The following is a 24548-nucleotide window of genomic DNA, read 5'->3' as shown; positions in this document are numbered from 1 at the left end:
CACGTACGACGTTGAATGGATCATACCCCCTTAAGCAATGGCTCATACCCCCGTAAACGCTGCCTTCCCATTACGGCGACTGAAGAGAAGTGAAATTCTACGCTGGACTGATGAGCGGCAACGGAGCCAGCTGTGGAAGAAGACGACGACGACGAACGCGGGAGCAATGGCTCGAGCGCGTGCCGAGCACGAGCCAACTGCGGAAGAAGACGACGACGCTTTCGTAAATAATTGTAGTATTAACGAAAGTTGCTTAATTCCATCCAAATCTTGGCCAATCCCCCGCAGTGTATGTGCACCATCAGATAAGGAATACCGTACCATACACCTTAATTTTGTACATTCTTAGCATACCTCTTGTAACAAGTTGAACCACTTGCGCAATGTGGGAGAAGCGATCTGTCACTGTTATTCTGTACACTCCTTGGACACTATGGCTTCCGAAAAGCGTTCATTTTGAAAGCCTGTACTATGCTTCCAGCATGTGTCCTGTGCGTAATTGTATTTCCTGTACATACATTTCTGTGGTTCCTTTGTGGTAGCACATGCCCTACGATGATGCCTTGGCTCATGGGGAATTTTTACCGCATTGTCCATCCTAATAGTCTCATTTGTTACCTCTGTAGTTGACCGTGCATCTATAGTTTTACAGCGAATCTCTATATGGATAGGGCAAATTCTTCGTCAGCGAGAAAACACACCCTCCTCCACAAGAGAGAGTGTTTCCCTCGCCAGGTTTCCTCGCATCTGTTTCCCTGGCATCGAAGCGTGCTTTAGCAGCCACCTGTGCCCTTGAAGCGACATCTGCTCGAACATATGATGTTGCGCGCATACGTGTGCTATATAGGGAGAGAGAGGTGAATTGGGGGTTTCATTTTAGTTCCGCCGTCGCCATGGGACTGCCGAGAGTGGTTCGTACACCCAAAGAATAGCGAATTTACGAGGAACGATGCCGAGAGCAGCCGCGGGAATGTGACTGTCGTCTTTTTCCACAGCGGGCTCATTAGAACCACTCGGGGCAACCGCGCGAACGCGCTCGTGCCACTGCTCAAGCGTTCGTCATCGTCTTCTTCCACAGCGGGCTGCATTGCCGCTCATCATTCTAGATTACAATTTCACTTCTCTTCTGTCATCGTAATGGGGAGGCCGCGTTTACGGGGGTATGAGCCGTTGCTTAAGGGGGTATGAACCATTCATTGTTTTAGATGACGCACATATTTAATAGCAGAGGTGATACCCGAATGTGTGGGCGTATCTATCGTCCCGATGCACCCCAATAAGGACAGCAGATATGTTCGTACCTATGTTGAAAAATCTATGGCGCCTCTGTGCCGTGCGCTAAACTGCTTCGCTGGTCCTCCACCTTCACAGAGTGGAATGGATCATGAATTTTTGCCTAATTGTTCACGCAATTAGCGCAAAAGACTACCGGACGTGTCTAATATAGCTGTCGTTGCCACGTCGCCGGCTGTAATGTTGACGAATAAATCTATTAAATCTGTCCAAGTGAATTTATGCAACACTTTATATATATGCATTGTTATTGCAGATACCTCTTCTAATAATGCTGAACAATGAATTATCAAAGTTAAACATAACCATAAATGCATCAGAGAGAGTGTTCGTCGACACGTTGTCTTACTACGAGAAGCTAAACACATTTCTCTCTAATGCGTCTTCTGCTGATCTGTGAGTACCGCATCCGTAATATATATACATTCTCGTGGTAGAAATCTTTTCAGTTGGGCCGCATTAGGACCATTGTCTGCATCTTCTGCAGTGGATCTTTTCTAAGGCATTACACTGCAGAGCAAGATGCCGCGATTTCGATTCACGCTAGCATAGCTTGCTTTAGATGCTTGTAAAATCTAGGTGGTCGAAGTTATTATTGATCTACCCACTACTATGCATATCATAACAAGTGTTGCTTTCTCATGTTCGGCCCCATTTTAACATATTGGCTACACACAACTTTCTGGTTACATGTGTAAGACGGCAGTTCTATTGAAAATACAGGCAGTCTTTTTTTTTCACATTTCGGTGTACAGATTGGTCCATGGTTCTGGTTAGATGCGCACTATTCTATTGGTCTCTGCTTCTTCCGGCACTTCGGCCTTTGAGTATCGCATAAAATTTGTTCGAGCTATTATAGTTGCAATTTTACTATCAGTAAGATTGTTCCCAGCAATTGGTTAGAATCTGTTGTGGAAATAATTACATATAACCACGGAAATGAAGGAGTCATAAATGTCTGCATACCGGGTTACTCTCAGTAAAGGCGGCAATTGCAAGCTGTTATCACGACATACATAATCAGCTTAAGGATGGACCAAGGGTCGCATATAAAATCTTACGGCTTTAAAAGTAAAGTGGACATATGATTAAACAAATAACCAAAAACATATGACCAGGACCGAAATCTAGGCGCCACAAGAAATGTACTACTGGTATGGTTTGAACAAAACATTCATGTTCACGGCATTAATGCATCTTTTTTTTTCAGACTTAGACCACACTGTTTCTCAAAGAAACGAAACGTATACTTGCGTGCACAAAAAACAACTCAGGATAATTACACCAAAACCAGCATTATAACTTAAGATCCCCAACACATCTAGTATAGACTCATATATTTCATCTATTTGAGAAAAAAAAACAGTGGGTTTGATTAATTAGCGATGAACTCGCCAACAATTGAAGTCGGGTGATCATAATTTATCATTTCATGCAAACGCCACAGGCATAACTTGCGAAAAGGATAAGTTTGAATTGCGCTGTCTCATTTTGCGTTTTATGCTAAGTTTTGCAGCCTTTTTGAGGGGAAATGTCCTGGCGAAGTTTGAATATGTGGGTTGGTCAATACCTAATGGATGGGCACGATATGATATGTGTCATTGCAAGTGTTTTAATGGGTCTTTTATTTCGAGCGGATTCTGAAGGAAGTGTGCTCAATGTTTAAGTGCCGCACTATTATTAACCGTGAATATATCTGTCTTCTCAGGGGTTTCGCCCGAGAGCACTGTACAGATGAAATCGACCTTTAGCTACTTAGTCAGGTCGGCAGTTTCTGCTCGGCGAAGCAGCTGGTGGGGTGATAGCGGCACAGCAGGGAAGAATGAGTAATGTGGTGGTGCGACATACCTTGGTACGTGACAGGAAGCTAAGCGGCGGACTTACTGGATGACGTAATGCTCTCCAAAATACACCTGTACACTCAGGTTTCAAGTAAGCCACAGATTTGGTTCGCATTACTCGTATATAAAGGGTTACGTTGGGACGCGCTGCGGTGGCTTAGTTGCTATGGGGTTGCGCTGCCAAGCACGAGGTCACGGGAGCAAATCCCGGCCACGATGGCTCGTGCACGAGCAGTTCCCGGCCACGAACTGCTCATGCGCACGATCGTACGCGCCGCGACGGCAGCGCTCCTTCAGCATGCCGCGAAACGGTGGGCCTCCTGCAATATGTGTTGACTGCATGCCGCTCAACAAGTAGTCATGCCTGCGCTGTAGTAACGGCCATCTGTCCCTTTAGCAACTGATAAATAACTGATGCACTGCATATGAGCTCGCAGTAACGTACTACGTGCGAATCGCGCTGCAGCGCGAGCTCGTGCGCTGCTCGCTTGATGTAGCTTTTAATGAGCGCTCGAACATCGATGTGCTGTAATCAATACTGCCTTGCTGCACTGCCTCAACGTGCTGGCTTGAAGTCAAGGATGAGCACATTTAACTCTCAAACCTGTGCTGCTCATAGTGGGGTAATAAAGTTATCCAGCGCGCCCGACGCTCCGCTGCGTGAGGCCTTGAAGGAAAACGGTAGAGTCTGATGTTGGGATTCAGGCCTTCTTGCTCGTGGCAGATCACGACGCAGCAGTAACGACGGTGACGCTTTTTTGTGGCTGAGCTAGGTCTCTCTGGATCGGCGTCGCCGATTCCTTCTGCTTCCAGCATTACGTCCCACGGCACACGCAGACTGCGTTTTCGTTAAACTAGGCTGCGGCCAGCTCGCAGCGTGGTCGGCGTGGTCTCTGAGAAGTGACGAGCCTTTCCGCACTCGCAACAGGGCCGAAAAAAAATGCGAATCGACGAAAACTCTGGCTAGAAACGTGCTTCGCCACAGCCAGCGCTCAATACTACCCAAGCTGGTACTACCCAGATATGACTTCTCTCGCAGACACCAGGCGCCGCCACTATACCTCAAACTCTAGCGCAAGACGCCCATAGTGAAATGCAATAATGGCACTCGTCCTGCAGCGACTATTAAGCAGCGAACTGCACTATGCTACCAGGAGTCGAATTTTCTGTGACATGCCCTTCGAAACGGAGCTATGCGCTGGAAGATTTCTGATTTACTCACGAAGTTTCGCGTCAAGCCAGTAAAACTCCCTAGCTTTGCAATGCAATGCCCAAATTTGTTGCATCTTCAAGAACCCGTGTGGGGTGCGAAAAATCGAAGTGCTAGAATTGATGCTTATCGTCGAACATGATAATAAAGGCCCATGCATACAACTAAAGAACCAACCCTTCCCCCACCGGAAAATGAGGGTAAGCGAAGCTTGTCCTGGGTTCACCTAAACTAACCATGTAGCGACTGGTGCAACGGAAAGAATGACCTCACTGACGGTATGCCCGCAGTCTGCCGTTGTCGCTTTCGTTCGATATCTCGAGTTTGCTTGGCGGCGTGGTTAGAAGCATTCGCCCGCCATTGCCTCTTGCAATTCTTCGAATTTGAAATGCTTCAAAATTAAATCTGTCCGTTACGGTAAGACAATGAATGGCTCATACCACCTTTAACAATGGCTCCTACCCCCGTAAACTCGGCATCCCCGTTAACGATTACAGAAGTCAAATTCCACGCTGGAATGATTAGCGGCAACGCAGCCAGCTGTGGAAGACAACGACGACGAGGAACACGCGTGGCGAGCACCAGCACGAGCGCGAACTGAGGGACACCAACGAGCCAACTGCGGAAGAAGACGACGACGCTCGAGCCAATGCTGCTGAGGAGGAGGAGGAATAAACTTTATTTAGAGATGAACAGACGGTAAGATCGTCCGAGGTGGGCGGCGTCCCTAGTCCAGGATGCCGTGGGCCTGAGCTGATAGCTTGGCCCTGCTCACCAGGCGATGCTGGTCTTCAGGGCTCGGGCTTGTCAGCTGGGCCTCCCACTGCTCGATGGTTGGGCCGGTGATGGGTGGTGTCGATGGGTTTTGTCGACATTCCCATACCATGTGGTAGAGGGTATTGGGCGCAGAGCAGCAGGCGCATTTGTGAGTATAGCTCGTAGGATACATGGCGTGTAGCAGGGTGCCGTGCGGGAATGTGCCTGTCTGAAGTTTGCAGAAGATCACCGCCTCTTCTCTTGTCAGCTTGGGATGCGGGGGTGGGTAGATCCTCCTACCCAGTCTGTAATGATTCAGGATATCGGCGTATCTTTTCGGGACGCTATCATCTTGGTCTACCGGTGGTCGTGAACCCGGTGGGATAGCCCGGAGAATGTGATCTCGGGCAGCGGCGTTAGCCGCTACATTACCCGCCAGGGACTCGTGTCCCGGGGCCGAGACAATGTACAGTTCTTGAAAATTGTCTAGTTTTTCGAGAATGCTCAGGGCTTGTTTGGAAATGCGGCCCTTTTGGTAATTTCTACATGCTGTTTGTGAGTCCGTGATCACTGTTATGTGATCTTCCTCTCGCTTGCCCGTAGTGGCCACCAGGGCTGCTGAGGATAGATTTTTGCGTTCACCGACGCCACCGTAATCTGTACCTTATAAGAAGCGTTGCTTGAAAAGAACTTTGGTTGCTCCGTTTGCGTTCAGTACTCGCTGCTAGTGATACCCGTGAAAACTGAAGATAAACGTGATTAGCAAGTTAAATTTCTGGGGTCCCTTGCACGAAGCATGTTAGCCACCTAATAAGTTATTGCGGGTTAAAAATTCACTCCAGTCCTCTAATGTGGCATCACGCTGCGTCCAGAAACTCCTCAGTCTGGCGCTCAACGCGAACTTGCTTTCGGGCCTGACTCGTTAGCTTTAGGAAAAATTATGTCGCAGTTATCCACGAAAGGCAAAACATCGTTGCGTGAGCAAATTAATAGACAACTATACGAACTAAGAATAGTGGCTTTATCGGCTGTATAGACTTGTAAACATTCACTTACAATATAAATTGTGCTTGGTAAATTACTTTGCAAACAAATGTTTACGTGTGCACAGGTAAACATGAACCCACCTCACTCGATGACCGCTGGAGTGAGGAGGCGCCACAGCAGCACGAGCGAATTGGCCGTCGTCCCCGTCTCTTCCTTCAACGCGAACTAAAGGTCGGAAGTGCAGCGCGCACAAAGCTACCGCCACTAGTTACTCTTTCTTCACATCGCATACCGCTTTAATGTAGAGGCCGGCGCGTGCGCGCACTTTTTCCAAGTCGCAAGTCGCTTTCAAGCAGTGTTGCACACGTTCCTCTAAAACAGGGACGAAAGCTCGTTCCTCGTACCTTCCCAATATTGAAACGAGTTCCCGTTACAAGTTCCTTTAATGCAGAAGAACGCGTTCCAGTTACACTTCGAACATTGTAACGTGTCGTTACATTAACATTACATTTTATGATAATTTAATCCAAATATAGTGTCGGATAATCCTGAGGCAAAATAAAGTGACCAGTTAAAAACTCACATCTAACTACGTATGTTATATATGAATTTGAACATCGCCGGCAGCAGATTATCTGGAAATAAAAGGAATCCAAACAAACGCTCCTATAAAATTCTTTTCAGGGAGCACCAGACATACTCCAGCGGTGTCTAACTTCAACATTGGGTCTCGTCTATTACAAGTGCAAAACATATGACACTTTCCATTGCGGTCTTCAAATGCGCAGTCAGGATACTGCGCTTCAGATGTGCAAATAGAAAGTTACTCACATGCACCAATAATAATAAATTTCTTGCCCAAGAAACCACATCAAAAGAAACAATACATAGGCGTTTAATGAATGCTAATTCAAGATTGCAGTATGAGTGGGAAAAATAAATGTCCAGAATACATATTCGCAACTTAGTTAAGTTCCTTTTTGTAACTCAGCATTAGTTACATGTCGATGTTGGTGCCTGACAGACGAACCCGTTTTTCAAGCAAAGCTTGTATTGCCTCACAAGTGTTGGCGCTGGTGGTGGTGGTGATGGGGTCACGCTAAAACCCTACCCAAAACGTGTCGAAATCTCGTGTCTTGTTCGCTTGGCTATACCAAAATTGGCATCGAAGGATACAAAAGTATGGCTAACCAGACTCATAGGTCATGACGTCAATACCATCACGTGCACAATTAACGATAATAAAATCACGCGTGGCGCATACCCGCATTGGACATGCAGGGTATGATCCAGGGACAAGAATGAAAGGAAGGAAGGAAGGAAGGAAGGAAGAAAGAAAGGAAAGAAAGAAAAAAGAAGGCAGGAAGGAAGGCAGAAATAGAACGAAAGAAAGAAATCACGTGTGGATCATACCGGGGCCGCACATTTGAGCTCCGCTGCCGGACTAGAGCAGGTGCGGGGAAAGCTGCGCTGGCACCGGATCACGTGACGCGCTAGACCAATCAGGGTCGTTTTGTGTGTCATGAGGAGGGAAAGAAGGGGGTTGGTGCGCGCTCTGCCGGGCTTCCCTCGCTTCAGATCAGTTTCGGCGTCCAGATGGGAAGGCCTGCGCGTGATGAGTTACGCCGAAGAACCGGCTGTGTTTGAGCGACGGCACTGCGAACTCGCTCGGGAAAGGGATCGTCATCGATGTGCCGATTTTAGCGTGAGGCTTCCGAAGCTCAGGCGAAACGTCAGCGAAAAGCCCCGGACCCCCAAGTTGCGGGAGCGCAATGTTGAGGCCAAACGTCAGCAAAGAGCCGCCGTCCGTGAGTTTAGGGCAAAAGAAGCGGAACGCCTGCGACAGCGTCGTTCCGCTTGCCACAAGCTTCGCTTGTCACAAGCTTCGCTTACCCCCATTTTCTCGGCAGGGGAAGGGCTGGTGATTTTTTTCGTTAGCACTTCCTTAGTAATCTTGAAGAGACGTTCTACCGAAGCGCTTGAGGGTACTGCCGTGTTGTACTTGAAGAAAAGTTCGTTCAATCACTCGAAGTTCTTCATCTGCGACAGCGAGTAGTCAACTGGTACCAGCAAGTACCGCGACAGCTCATCCTGTGCCTCGGCTGGAAGGGTTCAGTGCCCGTGAGGACGTGGGGACTGGAAACTTTCCATCCGCCCCGAAGTCCCTCGAGTGGCGCTGCGATCCTGACGTCATGGTTCCTTTGCGGCAGGCCGGCATGCCGGCATGGAGGAAAGAAACTACAGGAGGGAGCGTCACTTGGCAATCTTGATGCCTAGCAATAAAAACATACAACAGAGATCTCACAAAAAAATGCCCCACAGTCACGTGATAGGCAAGCGGTAGTTCTTTGCGCCACACGTGGTCGCCCATCCGCCCTGCATGACGTGCTGCGCACGTGCATACGTATGTTCCATGCCGTGGAACGTTTACAGAAGGAACACCGTTCCCTCTGCCGTTCCTTCATAAACGTAACGAGTTGCCGTTACACTTCCAGCAACCCTTAATGGAACGGTGGCGTTACTGCGTTCCTCCCAAAAGGAACTAGTTCCAGGGACGCCGTTCCATGCAACACTGCTTTCAAGAGACGGCACGCGTGCGGCCGCCGCCTATGTAGGCTCCCCCCCCCCCCCCCCCCCCCCCCCATCCCCGTGCCTCGCGCGCTTGCGCCCTGCCTTTCTTTGTCGCGCGCGCGAGATTTAACCGCAATTGTCGGCAGACCATCGCAAGGTCTCACTCGCAGATACAGCGTACGGCACGCGGCGCCGATGTTACCGTGTTTGGACTTAATACAAAGCCTCACATCGACGTCCAAGACCACGACAAAAATGCGCTTGTAGTGTCCATATAATTGCGATCGAAATAAAATCATTCACGAAGCTCCTCTGGGAGTTTATTATCTGGGAGTTGTCCAAGTATGATATGCGCTATGCTGCTTGGTCATCACCACTCAGCCCGGGGTCATTATCAATGTTATGAGAATTGATCCCACCAGTACAAACGCTTTACCCTTATCGTTGGTTCGCAACCTTATCGAACTAGATCCCCCCTTATCGATTGTTATCAACACTATCGGAGCCTTATCATCCCTTATCGGTCGGTGTCAACCTTATCGCGATCGACCCTGTCCTTATCAACCCCTATCTATCCTTGTAAATATTTCGGACATGATCCGACCCTTATCAACTGTTATCGGTTCTTATCGACCCTATTGGACTTGATGCCACCCTTATCAATCCTTAGTGGTATTTAATAACCTGATAAGAATTGATTCGACCAATATAGCCCCTATCACTCTTTAGCACATTATCCATCCGCGTCGAACCCATCATCAACCCTTGATGAGACCCATATAGCCCCTGATCACTCCTTATCATCCCTATTAACTCATGATCATCATCAGCCTATATTTATGTCCACTGCAGGACGAAGGCCTCTCCTTGCGATCTCCAATTACCCCTGTCTTGCGCTAGCGTATTCCACCTTGCGCCTGCAAATTTCCTAACTTCATCATCCCACCTGGTTTTCGGCCGTCCTCGACTGCGCTTCCCTTCTCTTGGTATCCATTCTGTAACCCTAATGGTCCACCGGTTATCCATCCTACGCATTACATGGCCTGCCCAGCTCCATTTCTTCCGCCTAATGTCAACTAGAATATCGTCTATCCCCGTTTGTTCTCTGATCCACACCGCTCTCTTCCTGTCTCTTAACGTTAGCCCTAAGATTTTTCGTTCGATCACTCTTTGTGCGGTCCTTAACTTGTTCTCGAGCTTCTTTGTTAACCTCTAAGTTTCTGCCCCATATGTTAGCACCTATTCACTCACTGACTATTTATTTGTCTATGTTGCGCAACGTGAAGCGCATGAGCCCTCGGAGATCGGTAGAATTTCGGTCGGTGAAGGAACGACCCAATGGAAGGCACATCCCGCGACCACGGAAACAAATCGGGGATGTGGCGTGTTTGCCATTCAATATTCGCGAAATCAGAATTTGTCTGATGTGTACAATGCTCCAAGTCAGCTCTACATGTGGTGCTAGAGATCGCTTGTATTCCGCCATAACAAAATATTTCAACGAAGTCTTCATATAAACTGTTATCATTTGAAATTGGTCTTCTACCGCTGGTACAACACATTCATATGGCTCAGATATATGCACCTTCGGCAAGCGTGGATGCTTAGCCATTATTAAAGGAACAACTACGGCAACCCTTCCTGTCAAAACCTGGTTGAAAAAAAACGTGTGGGCATTTCGCACTAGTGGCGCAAGGCTGGGTCACAGCGGAGCTAGTTCCGGCTTTTGGTAAGTGTTACTAGGTTTTGCTAAGTTCGGCGAGGTTATACATGGCTCGGCTAGGTTCATACTAAGTGTTGCTCGGTTTTGCTAAGTTTTGCGATGTTATGCATGGCTTCTTGCGAAGTTTCGCCGAACAGAACCGATTCCTGGCGGCACCGAGTATTCAGTCGGCAGCGTTCGTTGTCTCTGACCCGAAACTCGGGATCCTCGGCTCGGCGACGGCGTTTGTCGGCGGCGGTCTCGGCGCGATGGGCAGGATCGGTTCTCCTTCGTCGATCGTAGTCCCGCTGAGCCGCGCGCCGAGCTTCCTTGTAGGCGGCTTCTTCCTCGGGAGTGTTGCCTTTCTTCGGTCGTCCAATGGTAGCTGTGCATGCCTTTTCACTAGGCGAGAGAGGCGAAACGTCTGTCGCAGGGTTGCGAGATGGCCCCAACAAAAATATCCAAGCGATCTCAAAATGTAGCCAAAAATAACCAGACCCACATTTTTCGGGAGCGAAAAGTAGCCAAGACGGTTGATGATGTTCTGCAGGTGTCTTATAGATGGTGTAGACGGTGTCCAAATCTCACCGCGTATTTCGGGCCCCAAAATTACTTGCGCCGCATGCAACGAGCTCAACACTGGCCTCAAGATGTGCGTAAATAATCCTAGTGAGAGCTACCACTCAGACGTAGATTTGGGCACCACTCATTGTTACAATTATCGAAAGATTTCTTTTCCGATTGACTCTTGATGTTATTGGTATTTGCTGAGCCACGTTCTGAGCTAGCTTTAGTTTACGCCTCGCTTTACCCGAGGCATTTTTCTACAAGAGTCGGGCAAAATACGAGGGGCGCCTGAAATGTTCGTGGCCTGACCCAAACGTAGTGACCGTGGGTCACAATGTTGCAGTCAGTTCTCGACATAGTCTCCCTTGAGGGCCACACATGTATGACATCGCTCTTGAAGTTTCATTATTCTGCTTTGGTAGAACATTTCGTCCTGCTCCTCTAAAAAGCTTTTTACGGGGCTGATGACCGCTTCATCGAAAGGAAAACGACTTCCACCAAGGTGTCTTTTTTATCTGTGGGAATAGGTGGTAGTCCGAGGGAGCCAAATAAGGGGAATAGGGTGGATGCTGAAGCCGTTGGAAACCGCAGGAGTGAATTACAGCCATCGCAACAGCCGATTTGTGAACTGGCGCAATGTCCTGGTGAAACAGCAGCCCTTTCCGGAGCATGCGTCGCCGTTTTTGCTTAATTGCCGACCTCAGACGACGAATCTGAGCTGTATAGTATTCCCTGTTGATGGTTTGACTTTTCGGGAGGAATTCCAGGAGAATGACACCCTCGCAATCCCACAACACTGATGCCATAACCTTGCCAGAGGATGGAACAACCTTTGCCTTTTTGGGGCGGGGGGAGGTGGGATGGTTTAACTGTTTCGAGGCTTCTTTTGACTCAGGATGAAAGTGATGCGCTCAGGTTTCATCCATTATAACGAATCTCTGCATAAGAAGATTATTACCAGCTTCAAACAGTTGCAGATTTTCTGCAGAGTGAAGTTCTCTGCGACGTTTGTTCTCTAATGTCAAAAGTCTGGGCACCCATCGGGCCGAAACTTTGTGCACGAATCTCTGCATAAGAAGATTATTACCAGCTTCAAACAGTTGCAGATTTTCTGCAGAGTGAAGTTCTCTGCGACGTTTGTTCTCTAATGTCAAAAGTCTGGGCACCCATCGGGCCGAAACTTTGTGCATGCTCAAGAGCTGTGTTAGGATATGGCCAACCCTCTTCACTGACATGCCCAACATTCTGCGATGTGCCGCTGTGTGACACGTCGATAAGCCATTACAAAGTGTTGGCAGTTTTTGGACATTTTCTTTTGTGCATGCTGTTGAGGGACAACCACTGCGCACAGCATCTTCAATTATTGTCTGGCCTCGCTTGAAATTGGCAGCCCACTTTTTCACCATAGCATAAGAAGGAGCATTGTCCCCTAATGTCTCCATCATGTCCGTGTGAACTTCTTGAGGTGTCAGTCCTTTTTTTCAGAAGGTATTCAATGAGTGCTCGCTTTGCGCATTTCTCCATTTCCATATTTCAGCTTCGCGACCATGCTTTGAACGACTGTACCTGAAACCTAAAAAATCAACATAAATCCAGATTGCTCATGAGACAATAAAATCACTGAATAACATATTGCATTGCAAAAAAAGACCATGTAAAAAAGATTTCACGGTTTAGCTGCGAAAATTTCAGGCACCGCTCGTATTGCCAGCTCCAACCTCAAGGATCAGCTTCGGCTGGTCACGAGCGAGTGCCCAAGAGTCGGCCCGAGCTCCAGGCGTTTTGGAATAGAGATGCCTTTCCTAAGCTTGATTCATAAAATAAACCTGTTATTTCTGTACCGCTTTGTCTCGCTTTCTCTCTCAATGTTGCATTTTTTACTCGAAAGCAGCTCGACGCTGAGTTAGCAAATGCAGCATGTTGGAGGCACACTGGACTCTGCATACAGGGCCCTTCCAGAGCACTGTACTCTGGAGAAAACTTGAAATCTTCTCGCATTTTGAGAAAGCGAGAGGACTTTTCTTCCCGGATTTCTCATCCAGACGACTACTCCAGCCAAAGTATGTTCGTGCCCTCCAACTCGCATGTGACTTCAACTAACACCATGCGCTACGCTTGGTTCAACCAAAATATTTGATGAGGAGCGCGCCTTATTGAGTGGCTATTAGCGCTATCACGTAGCGGAAACCATGAATGCAGTGCGCTACTGTGTTGTTCACAGCGCAATGCTCTCTGCTGAGAGAAGCTTTCCCCATCAAAAGTTGTCAATGCTCGAAGACCATGTTCATGCAGTGCTCTCGCGAACATGCAGACCAGAACTAGAGCAGAACATTTCGTTTTGATCCACAGTCGAGAGTATACTGCGCTTCGCTGAGCATGTACAGTCAACCAAAACAGTTTATGGACCACGGGGTCTCAGGAAATGTCCCATTTTCGAGCAGCCTCACAACGCAGCCTAGTATTCGCACTTACAGCTTCTACCAGTATATGTGAACAACATTATGATGTTCTGTTTTTCTGACTACTATTGCAGGTTGCTCGGAAATTTGACGTTTTCTCATACGGCGGTTTGCAACATTTTTCGTTTACGGTACATAAAGACTAGAACCGTCGCGTTTCTCGTATAAAGCGACTAGCGGATTTCCCCCCCTTAAGGCGGTTGTCCCACTCCGGCGGCACGAGCCCCCCGTTTTCAGTACTTTTGGAGTAACCGTGGCGGCTCTTTTACTTAGAATATAAAGTTGTGGTATATACCATAAAAAGCTTAATTCTTGTAGATTCCAACTATATATAATATAAGGAAATTGATTAAGGTGATTTAGAAATAAATGCTCAAGAACAAGCATGAGATACATGGTTTTTGCGAACTGTGTCTCAGTTGTGACCATATTTAGAAGAAACTACCGCACTTACTGCATTGCGGCTTGCTCTGTAGCTTTAGGACATATTTATCTAGTTCCTAGACGTAGCAAATTAATTATTAATTTTTACTTTTTGGATAATTTGCTTTTGAAAATTGCCAAATATTGCAATCTTCTGTTGTAAACAGCCCGGCAACTACATGCTCAAGGAAGCTAAATTTTGGATAAAGTAGAGCTCAAGGAATATCCATTTAGGACACAAAATTTCATTCGTGTAACTTTATTAGTTTTCCTAATAATGCGGCCGAAAATAAGCAATATTTAAAATTCTGGTTTTATTTTTGCTCAGTTTTGCGGGAAGGCAATAAAGCTGCGAAGCTGTGCTTTAAAACTAATAAAGTTACATGAAGGAAATTTTGTGTCCTAAATGGAAATTTCTTGAACTCTACCTTATCCAAAATTTAGCTTCCTTGAGCATGTAGTTGCCGAGCTGTTTACAACAGAAGATTGCAATATTTGGCAATTTTCACAAGCAAATTATCCAAAAAGTAAAAATTAATAATTAATTTGCTACGTCTAGGAACTAGATAAATATGTCCTAAAGCTACAGAGCAAGCGGCAATGCAGTAAGTGCGGTAGTTTCTTCTAAATATGGTCACAACTGAGACACAGTTCGCAAAAACCATGTATCACATGCTTGTTCTTGAACATTTATTTCTAAATCACACCAATCAATTTCTTTATAGTATATATAGTTGGAATCTACAAGAATTAAGCTTTTTATGATTTATACAACTTCATATCTTAAGTAGAAGAGCCGCCACGGTTGCTCCAAAAGTACTGAAAACGGGGGGCTCGTGCCGCCGGAGTGGGACCACCGCCTTAAAGTTACTGGGTAAATAAAATACGCGGTGATTTGCAAGACAAAAAAACAAGCAATAGGCTTCGAGGAAACCTTGATAAACGTTGAAGGACCGGGGCGAAAATGACGCGTCACGACATGCCTGCGAATACTTGAGCTGCTGTGTAAGCCCACATACTAGTTGGAAAACTATTATTTGCGCGTTCGTCGTGAATGTCCAATGTGTATCTACTGTAACGATGCGACTTTGAACTTGCTGGTTTTTCGGAGCTTTGCTTACACTTATCACCACAGTTAGTAGAATGCACCTAGATTTTTTTTAACCTAAACCGCGTAATAACATACGGTATGTCGATACGTTATGTTAATACGCATGTTAACATACGTTATGTTAATACGCCAATAATACGTTATGGTAATGCGTTATGATAATATGTTACGTACATATGATACATACGTTATGATACTGATATTTTCAGCGCTTGTATTTGCTTATTATCTGACTTCTGTCATTGACGTAATTCAATTTGTTGCGTTTTACCACTGTTGTTGAGGTTTTCTGTTTTGTTTGTTGTTTTTGTTTTCTGTTCTTTGTGTAACACAAGTGCACCAATATTAAGGCGTTGATCTGTTCTTGGGCACTTTCAGAAATAAATGAAATTAAATGAAATGAAACATTTTCTAAATACGTGGTCAGGCTTCACTGTATAATGAATATTTATTTGGTAGGACACAATATGACGTATTGAACTGCGCAGAGCACGCTTGAACGCAGTTCCTTTAGAATAAATTCACAGAATGGGAATGTGGTTTACTTGAAATATTTTATAGTGGAAGAAGTTGTGCCCAGTGTACCATAAATAATACATTCGTTAAACCTAAGACAGTCATGTCGTTGTTCTATTGGTCATTTTTTTTCAAACAGAAATCTTACTTTGTCGTTCGTAGCAGTTCCAAAGCCATTATTGTCAAATTTCGTTTCCACGGAAAACAGAACTACCCGATCTCTTTCTCATTGTTCGTTCTAATGCGGGAAATTGACTAGCCAACCTTGCTTGTAGGAAGAACAGATTTAGTCGTCAATGTTATTTTCTGACAATATTTCAGACATAGTGAAGAATATGTTGCTTAGAATTTACAACTCTTGGAAGACAATATCGAAGTGATCAATGATGGGAATGTGCTTGAAACTTTACTAAAAACGGTATACAGCACATGTCTCTTAAATGAATCAATCAAGTAGACGAATAACTATATCTACTAGTATGCCATTTGATTATGCTACTACGCAAGGTAGGGACTAAACAATTGGCATTATATTTGTGAATTTTCTGCAGAAACACATGTGAACTAGATACCTTAGTGGCAGCATACATGATTGGTTCTGTCGATTTCATCATAGGTGATAAACAATCATCCCTAGGTAAACTTGCGTTGTAGCGTCATTAAATATTGCTGGGAAGGCCATACTTTACTTACATTATTAAATTTCATTTTCAGAGAAATGTTATACAATTATGCTCCCATCCACAACCTATTTTTTCTTCTCGAGCACGTGTCCAAAGAAGTCCGAAAGAAGTACTTAGACGAGCAAGGGCGCGCAATCAAACTTGACAGAGACTGGGACGAGTGTTACAATTTGCTGAGAAAGAATATACCTGAGGTGATTGACTACCTCTACGTCAACTCCACTTCCACTGTCGATTATCGCAAAGAGGTAAGAGCAAAGAATTTACCAAACTCTGTTGTGCGTAAGAGATCAACGACGGCACGGCGCTACCATGTACATGACTCACCCAATAGATTTCACAAGAAATAAGTTGTGCAAGTGAACTCATTCCTGCCAGCATCACAAGCAATTGTGATGACGTGAAGATATGCGAGCTACTTATCACTCAAAATAACCTCTCAAATTAGGCACTCCTAAAAGGCGGTAGACGAATTCTTCTTTTTTTGTTCTTTCGCTGGCTTAAACGAAGGTATTGACGGCAGGACTTTTCGGTATGATTGGATTGGCAATGATTGGTGAGAGTATAAAATTTACGGCGTCTATCAGCCACCACAGGTTCATATAAGTATAGACTATTCGAGAGCAATTTTTTCTTTTTTTTTTTGCTGGCTAAGCTTCATAGACACTTAATAGAAGCATGCGGAACAACGTGATATTCAGCAGCGTTGTTAAGGATCGCGAAAGAGCGGGAATGTGCTATACCAAATAATAGATAGTAGAGGAATAAGTATGCACTACAAAATGCAATTGGACATTTGGAGTCAGCAAGAAAATTGCCTGGCACGACGTTTTCAGGGTATAGCTTCCACATAAATTTGTGCTCGAATACACTGCTGTTCCAGGTAATACTTTCTTTCGACGAAGATAAGAGTCGTTGCATATGACTTCCACTTTTAGCAAGAGCTCATGTGGTTACCAACCGTGCCGCCATGTCGTTCTGTGAGATTTACGCATCCGATCATCTACGCAACACCCAACAACCTGGCCCGGGGATCGTGTGTCCCGAAATTGAGGTCACGTCACTACATTTGGTTTTCGCAGCTTCTTGCCAGTATTTTCAATAGGATGTCAGCGTAAATCAAGCCATTGTCCAGAAAGAGGTCGATAGTGTGGGACTTTGATCACTTGACTACTCAGTCACACTTGCATTGCTACTACTGCGCCGCCTCCTCAATATCTAACCACGTTCGTAATCCGGACCAGTCTAGAATGCCGGGCATGCTGGTGTACTTCCACAGCAGAGGTGAAGGACATATCTTCCGCTATTGCGAATATCGCCCACCCTCCTCCCCTTGCTCTTCTTTTGACTACCGCTGGCGGCGATAGCCTGTCCCTGTAGTATGGCGCTCGTATTACCTCGCCGTTCCAGGATGCACCTGCACAATACGACGTCGAGACATGCAGAGCTATGCCGTTTGCATTGTGCCGGAGCACGTTCACTTTAGATGGACACGCTCTTAGCAGCTTCATATTGTGTAGTTCTGCTACGTCGACCAAATAATGGGGTTCTCCCCGACCTGCGCCACATACCTTGAGCGCCTTTAGTCTGCATGTTGCGCTGCAAGTTGCAACTTATTTCTTTTAAAAGTCACTTCGGTTGAAGCCATCTTACCACCCTCGGTCATGTCGTCGAATAGAGTGGCGTCCGCACTGATCCTGCGAATATTCATGTTTTCCTTTATTTTCATGTATCGATATGTGCCAAAAATAGCATAGACTTTTGAACCTGTGCTCAACTTCCGCCAACCTGTGAAAACTTTTGCGCAACGTGCCCGTTCTCTCACGACCCTCCTTTTAAAATTGTTTTGCGGGGACGATGAAGGGATGATTATGGCGGTGCGACGACAGTGGGATGACGACAGTGGGATGACGACAGCATCAAGACTATGTCAATATGACGCATTCACACCTGTATTTTCATCGCCCATTGACTCTACAGAGCCCGCATACTCCTCCGAACATTCATTTTAACTGGTGCAGATGCCCCGAACTGCGGGAGGTGATCAAATGCAAGCGGTCGTGAGCGACCAAGACGAAATAACGCATATTGGCAAGAAGCGTGCAGTGCACTTCGCCTACGAACGCACCCTGTAAACACCAGCCCAGCCGCTAAGGAAACATGACACAGTGCCATCACCTACGACAAAATCTGACCTGCAAGACGTCACGAAGCTCTTGTGGGAAAGAGGGAGAGAGAGAGGGAGAAAGAAAGAAAGCGAAAGAAAGACAAGGAAGTTAGCCAGTGTAAGTACCGGCTGGCTACCCTGTGCTGGGGAAAGGACTAAAGGGAATAAAGGGTGATGGAAAAAATATTGTCACGTAGTAGTGCCGCTGAAGAAAACAGTTGTAAAACTGTGTATGATGAAACTGATTCGGTATTGGGCGAACCTGTGCCCACAAAAGCAAGCTACATTTGAAGCAGAATGATAACGGCGAACACAGTCGGCGATCGTCAAAATCTAGGGCGCGATCTTGTACGCGTTACAAAATGGAACGGAGGCGTTCCGTTCCATCGAGCCGCACGAGATTGGTCAATTTGAACGTCACGGTTCAAATTGACCAATCGTGTGCGGCTCGATGGAACGGAACGCCTCGGTTCCATTTTGGAACGCGTACAAGATCGGGCCCCTAATCTGCGGCGAAACGCGTCGGCTATTATACGCGAGTCATCGAAGGTTCCAGATTAATTCCTTGGTGCCCGCGTGTCTTCCAGAAAGTTCTTGACAATTCGCGTCGCTCATACAATCAGCATAAAGAAAGGAAATTCAACAAGAGGGGGCACTCGGCAAAAACTGGCAACAGGAAACACGTCACCATACGTCACGCTATAGTATTTATGCCGAACGTTAGCTGCCGCGAGCATCTAAAAAAAAGTTGGCCGTATATCTGCTTGCTTCGCTGCAAATGACATCGAAAGACGATAGTCTTCTGCCACCCCTGATAAGTAACACCCTCTCTTGTCCACCCTCTTCCCCTCACGCTCTTCCCCTCCCCTCTCACTCCTCCCATGATGGATGCAATGGAGATTTTGCTGAATTCAATTCAAATTTACCGCGTTCGCCCTGCTCTCGCGCCATCTGTTGGGACCTTTTATTACCGTTGACTTAAAGCCGGCTGCAGAGCCGCGGCTTCAGTCGGCTTCTTTTAACGCGTAGCGTTTCCTACACCATTTCTAACGCATTCGACGCCATTTCTAACGCATTGGTTTTTCATTTACTAACGCAAAAACCAGTACAATATGTATTCCTAATTAAATGAACGCTACGCATTACGGTTATGTGCCTCAAAACTCTGTACTGCTAAATTAGCCATCCTATACTCCGTTTCATACATCAGCCAGGTGCAACGCTGTAAAAGCTGCGCAAGAAGTACGGCCATTAAAATGTATTACTCCGCGCGTTCCGTCTATGCAGCGGTCTATGCTTCGCTGCGCGCCAGCGGCGTTTGCTCGCGCGAGCTTGCACGTGAGGCTGCAGCGACGGGCTGCAAATAAAACGCGCATAGCATGGCATTTTAAGCGCAGCTTAAGAAACTAGGGTCTTTAGAGTTACGTATCTATGTATTTTCTATTAAAGGAACACACCTCCTAATACTTACCTAGTGATGTTGCGCCTCAGATATGCGTAATATTTACTTTGTGATCGATTACGTTCACAAGTATGAACAGCCGTACCAGTTTAAGTAGTGTGGGCGGTAAGCAAGTGGTCCAATGTTGGCCGGGGGCTCTATTCTGGACACGCATGGCGGCTGCACGGCCGCCATTATCCGCCATCTTGGCTGTCTCATTGGCTGTCCAGAGGTCACGTGTTTCGAAATTTGTGCCGGGAAACGGAAGTTTTGCTAAATGCAATTTTGCGTTTTCGTCAGAATGATGAAACGTGACGTGGAGCTGCAAACTTTATCGACTAATACTTTTTTGTGGTCCTTGGCACCTCTATTGCGACTTTAGCGCTTTAAAAAGAAAGTGGACGGTAGCGTGCAGAAGCTCGTGCAATGCATCTGCAATTTCGCGAATATGTGGTGGCGTCCCAAGATAGCCGGCATGTCAGCTTGCTGATTGGCTGAAGGAATATCCTGTGAAGAGCGTCACAGGAAGGGCTGTTTCGTAAACGTCAATTTGACGTTGCGTGACGTTGCGCTCGGCCGCCATTGCAGAGATTTTCCGCCATAATTTGTGGTTCGACGAGCCACGCGAATTATGGTAATGAGCGGCCACATGCAATGACAGTGGAGAGGCATGCGTATCGCCGCATTTTCCCTGTCATTTCAGGCCTTAAAAGTCTTTTGTTCACAACGCGTGTTCATAGCATTTGCATCGCTCTCGGGTGGTGTTGGCATTTGTGTTTTGCACCATCATTTTTATTAAAAACACGTTTATTTGAAATAATATTGGTTGAAACTAGCAAACTTTCGGCGACATTTCGCACTTTTCACTATTGCGTTTGTATTGTAATCAATATTAATGACTTTTCGCGTCATCAAAGGCTATGACAACGGTGACTTCTTAATTTGCAAAAAGAAATGTACGCAAGACGGCGCCATGAAGTTTCCTCTCGCGGTGCGTGTAAGCAGCGAAGTGCACAAGAGATGGCAGTGCCGGCGTTTGCGTCGCTCAAGCGGATACCTGTGGCGCGCGCAACGCTATCGATGATATTCGGCCGCTTCTCAGCCAGACGAGTCGGGCTGAGTCACTTGCGGATCACGAGATAGCGATAACGCGGCCTAGAGCGTGCGCTCATCATCACTGGTAGGTTGCGTGTGTTGTCTCAAGGTAGAAAGCAAGCGCGTGGGCGCCGATATACGATGACTCATTCAGTTTCCCGAGGACACGCATCCTATCTAATGAAGCAGACGACAGCCTGCGCGCATGCAGACGACGGAAGCGAGAAACGATTTTGATGGAATAATCGTACGCTTTGAGCTAGCGGCTTTATTTTTACTGGGGAGGAAAACTGTTTTCCTTTATCAAGAATGCTAGGTTCAATGCCTACATTACAGTTTCTTAGGCGAAACGTCAAATTTGCGTCACGTTACGAAAGCAAATCGGGGCTATCGGCGCCATTTTGTAAGCGTCGCGCGTACGTCACGCTTCGAAGAAAATGGCGGAATGTCCAGAATAGAGCCTCGGGTGGCTGAATCGGGTGACAGACAGACAAACAGACAGACAGACAGACCAAATTTTCAGCGTTTAAGTTCCCCAAGAAAGACTATCGTCTTTAAAAAAGAAAGTGAAATTAAGTTAACAGACATTGATTTATTTTTTAAACTCTTTGCCGCGAAAACTAAAACGTTTTGCGTATAAATGAGCTTAAACTTTGCGACTCATTTTTCTTGCCTTATCTAGTAACAGGCCAATGATGCGCCAGACGCATGCGTCATCCGCCAGACACTCCCCCGAAGCCAGGGAGGACGGCTGCGCGCACGTTTGAGCGCTCGCGCGCGGCGACCCGTCTGTCTCCCCCCCCCCCCCCCCCTTTTTTTTTTATGTAACCTGGTTTATTGGGCTCCCGTCGTATTCTTGCGTTCCTTCTGCGCTGGGACAAGACACCACTGCACTACTGGACTACGGCAAGGTGAGAAATCTTGTTTCACAGTCTACGACGCAATTAGGCTTACGGCACGGGACCGAGACTTAAGGCGCAGTTAGCGAAAAACAGCTCGGCCATCCTGGCGCAGGTAATTTGAGTTAATGAATCGTGCTGGGACATGTATCCGACGCTTCCTAGGGGATTATGGTAACTTATTTCGGTTTTTGAGGCTCACTGGCCGCACAGTGCGCCGTGTCGCAGTTGGCGCGAACTAAGTCGGCCGTGGTGCGTTGTCTAGTGCATCTTGCTAGGAGAAGTTTGTGCCGCTTTCTCTGGCGCCAGGCATTACTGAAAAGTAATTTCGTTACTTTCTGGGGTACTTTTGAGGCACGCTGGCCGCACAGCGCACTGTGACGCAGTTAGCGATAAGCAGCTCGGCGGTGGTGATAAAGTTAGTTTGGCGTGTAATGGATCTTAGAGGGACAAGTCTGTGACGTTTTTTTGTGGCTCCGCAACAACATATACCTTCTTTCGGTACTCGCACCTGTTGAAAACGCGATGGACGATTGCCAAGAGTGATAACATGGGAGTGTGCTGCTGGCGCCGGCAGAACGCGCGAAAGAAAACGCCGAGGAACATATCAGAAACTTGTAATTCGAAAATTCCGTCTTCTAAAGGACTGAAAAAGGGCTTTGCAGCCACGCATTTGTGTTGAGTGCCTGTTGAGTCCGTCTCTGTGTATGTATAGCGTACCGTCACGTCGCCCGAAGCCAAGTTTTGGAAACGCGAAGTCGCCCGTGTATTTGTGCTGCCAAAGTGCAGGAAATAATGCCCGCAAATGGGGGAACGCTTGGAAATCAGATGTTTTCATATTTTATGGTATTGTTTGGGATGAATCGGGTATTTTCTACGACATGTATGTAAAAGTGAACTGCTTTTGTTTGTAATGCCGCCCATACACGGCTTTCGCTCGTTTCGCCTCTACACGCAGTATTCCTATGTCTAAATACCAAAATGACATGCTTGTAACATGCTGTTACGTGCTTGTAAATGTAACATGCTTGTAATTTACTTTTTTTCAGCTGGTGCTGTCCGGTGGAGCTTCATACAGGAACTTCTTCTTACCTAGGGTCACAACGTTGGATGAACCCACAAAGCGCGGAACAAGCTGTTATATAGAGCAAAATAAATATTTCCACATTTCACAAAAGGCCTTGCGTCTACTTTGTGAAATTGCACGTGGCACAGATTCGATGGGACTTGACGAGATCGTTCACAATCATTTTTACCAAATAATAAACCGATTCCGCTCGAAGAGCAAAAAAAAAAAGGGGGGGGGGCACAATCGCTCATGTGCCGCACAATCGCTCATGTGCCGTTCATGTAAGCTTCGTCTGATGACATCAATGGGGACACACAACCACGTTTTTCGCGCCTTTGCCTATAACACCTCGCTCAGTTATACAAGCGCATTTCTTCACATTTAACATTTGCTAGGACGAAAAACGACGCTGTCATTCACAGGCTTCTCCGAGTTCTTTCGAGCTGTCGGCGAGTGGGCTTGTGACGGTATTCACACAGCAAAAAGAGACATGCTGGATTGCCCGTATTCGCCTTTCGACAATAATTTCACGAGATTTAGCTGTAGGACACGTTCATCGGGTCGCCTAGTTAAGCGTGGGCGACCTCGTCGTTGTCTGGTCTCCTACCTTGGCACAATGACCTTCCACAAAAGCTGTTTCCACGATGTCGGTCATTCAAAGGTTGCCGCCGGAATACCAGGTGCAAGTTCCACTTGCTACCACAGCGGGATGTGAGACGGAAGCACGATACTTACGGTAGGCGACAGGTTCCTTCTTCGATCGGACTTTTCACGCCTCGCTCGCAGCCGTTGTTTCGAGGCTGCGCTTGAGGACGTGGACGTGCTTGAATGTCTTGGATCGCGTTGCCACTTTCAGTGACTTGAATTGGCACGACTTATAGACATAAGGGACAAATGAGTTTGTCAGTTCGCGCGGGTATGGTAAGCGCAATGGTTTTATTTTCAGCTGCTGAAGTTGACAACGAGAACGTTTTAACAGCGTGACATGGGACATACAGCGTCTATTTAAAGTCTCTTGTGGTGCGCCTTGTAACAATAATGCAAGATCACTCTGTCATATTATGACCAAAACACCAGATGATCCTAAATAATGCCAGCAAGCTTGTGCTGTTGGTATTGTATTTCTTTACAGCATAAAGAATTTTTATTGGTGCCATTTACAACATAGAATTTTCTTCATATCGTACTCGCATATTATTGTGGACGTTGGTATATAGCCAAGGCAAGCACATTTATTATTCAATTCAGTTCTTACGTTATTTGAACTGTATTCTGTAAAGTTGCTTGTAGCACTGTCTTATCAAAGACTGTGAAATCATTTTTGCGATTTGTCATAATTAGGTGCTTTTTCAGGTGTTCAATATGGCCGAAATTATTCGTGAGACATTCAACGCTACAATTTACAAAGCCGATTGGATGAACAACAGCAAAGGTGTTCTGGAGGAGAAGGTACGAACGATATGTATTACGTACATAAAAAAAACTGCCAAAGACTTTTTTATATTAATATGTTGACAGTGCAGAAGTCCCCGCCATAACGTAGCTAAGGATTAAAGTCTGTTTATAAAACTAATGGGGTAATTATAACTATAACGGCATTTTAACATCATCTACAATTCTACACCTAAATTTTATCAACAAAACCATGCACGCATCCATTAGGTATCGCCTAGCACAGTAACAAAGTAAGGAAGCTCTGTTGAAAGCAGTAGAAGAAAGCTTACAAGATAGGCGAATACAAGACTGTTGGCGACAAAG

General features: G+C 46.2%; 1 protein-coding gene across 1 annotated transcript in view; it reads left to right on the top strand.

Moving 5' to 3' along the window:
• The first annotated feature begins 1552 nt into the window (after positions 1-1552).
• LOC119432658 (neprilysin-like) overlaps positions 1553-24548 on the top strand; it is a 59166-nt gene continuing 36170 nt past the window's right edge. The window contains exons 1-3 of the mRNA XM_037699814.2: positions 1553-1689; positions 16151-16367; positions 24144-24239. Of these exons, the coding sequence (XP_037555742.2) occupies positions 1565-1689; positions 16151-16367; positions 24144-24239 (438 nt within the window). The 5' untranslated portion in view covers positions 1553-1564. The remainder of the gene's footprint in view (positions 1690-16150; positions 16368-24143; positions 24240-24548) is intronic.

The sequence above is a fragment of the Dermacentor silvarum genome, chromosome 11 (assembly GCF_013339745.2).
Source record: "Dermacentor silvarum isolate Dsil-2018 chromosome 11, BIME_Dsil_1.4, whole genome shotgun sequence".
NCBI lineage: Eukaryota > Metazoa > Arthropoda > Arachnida > Ixodida > Ixodidae > Dermacentor > Dermacentor silvarum.
The sequence above is the reverse complement of the archived record's forward strand: the minus strand, read 5'-3'. Positions and strand labels throughout refer to the sequence as shown.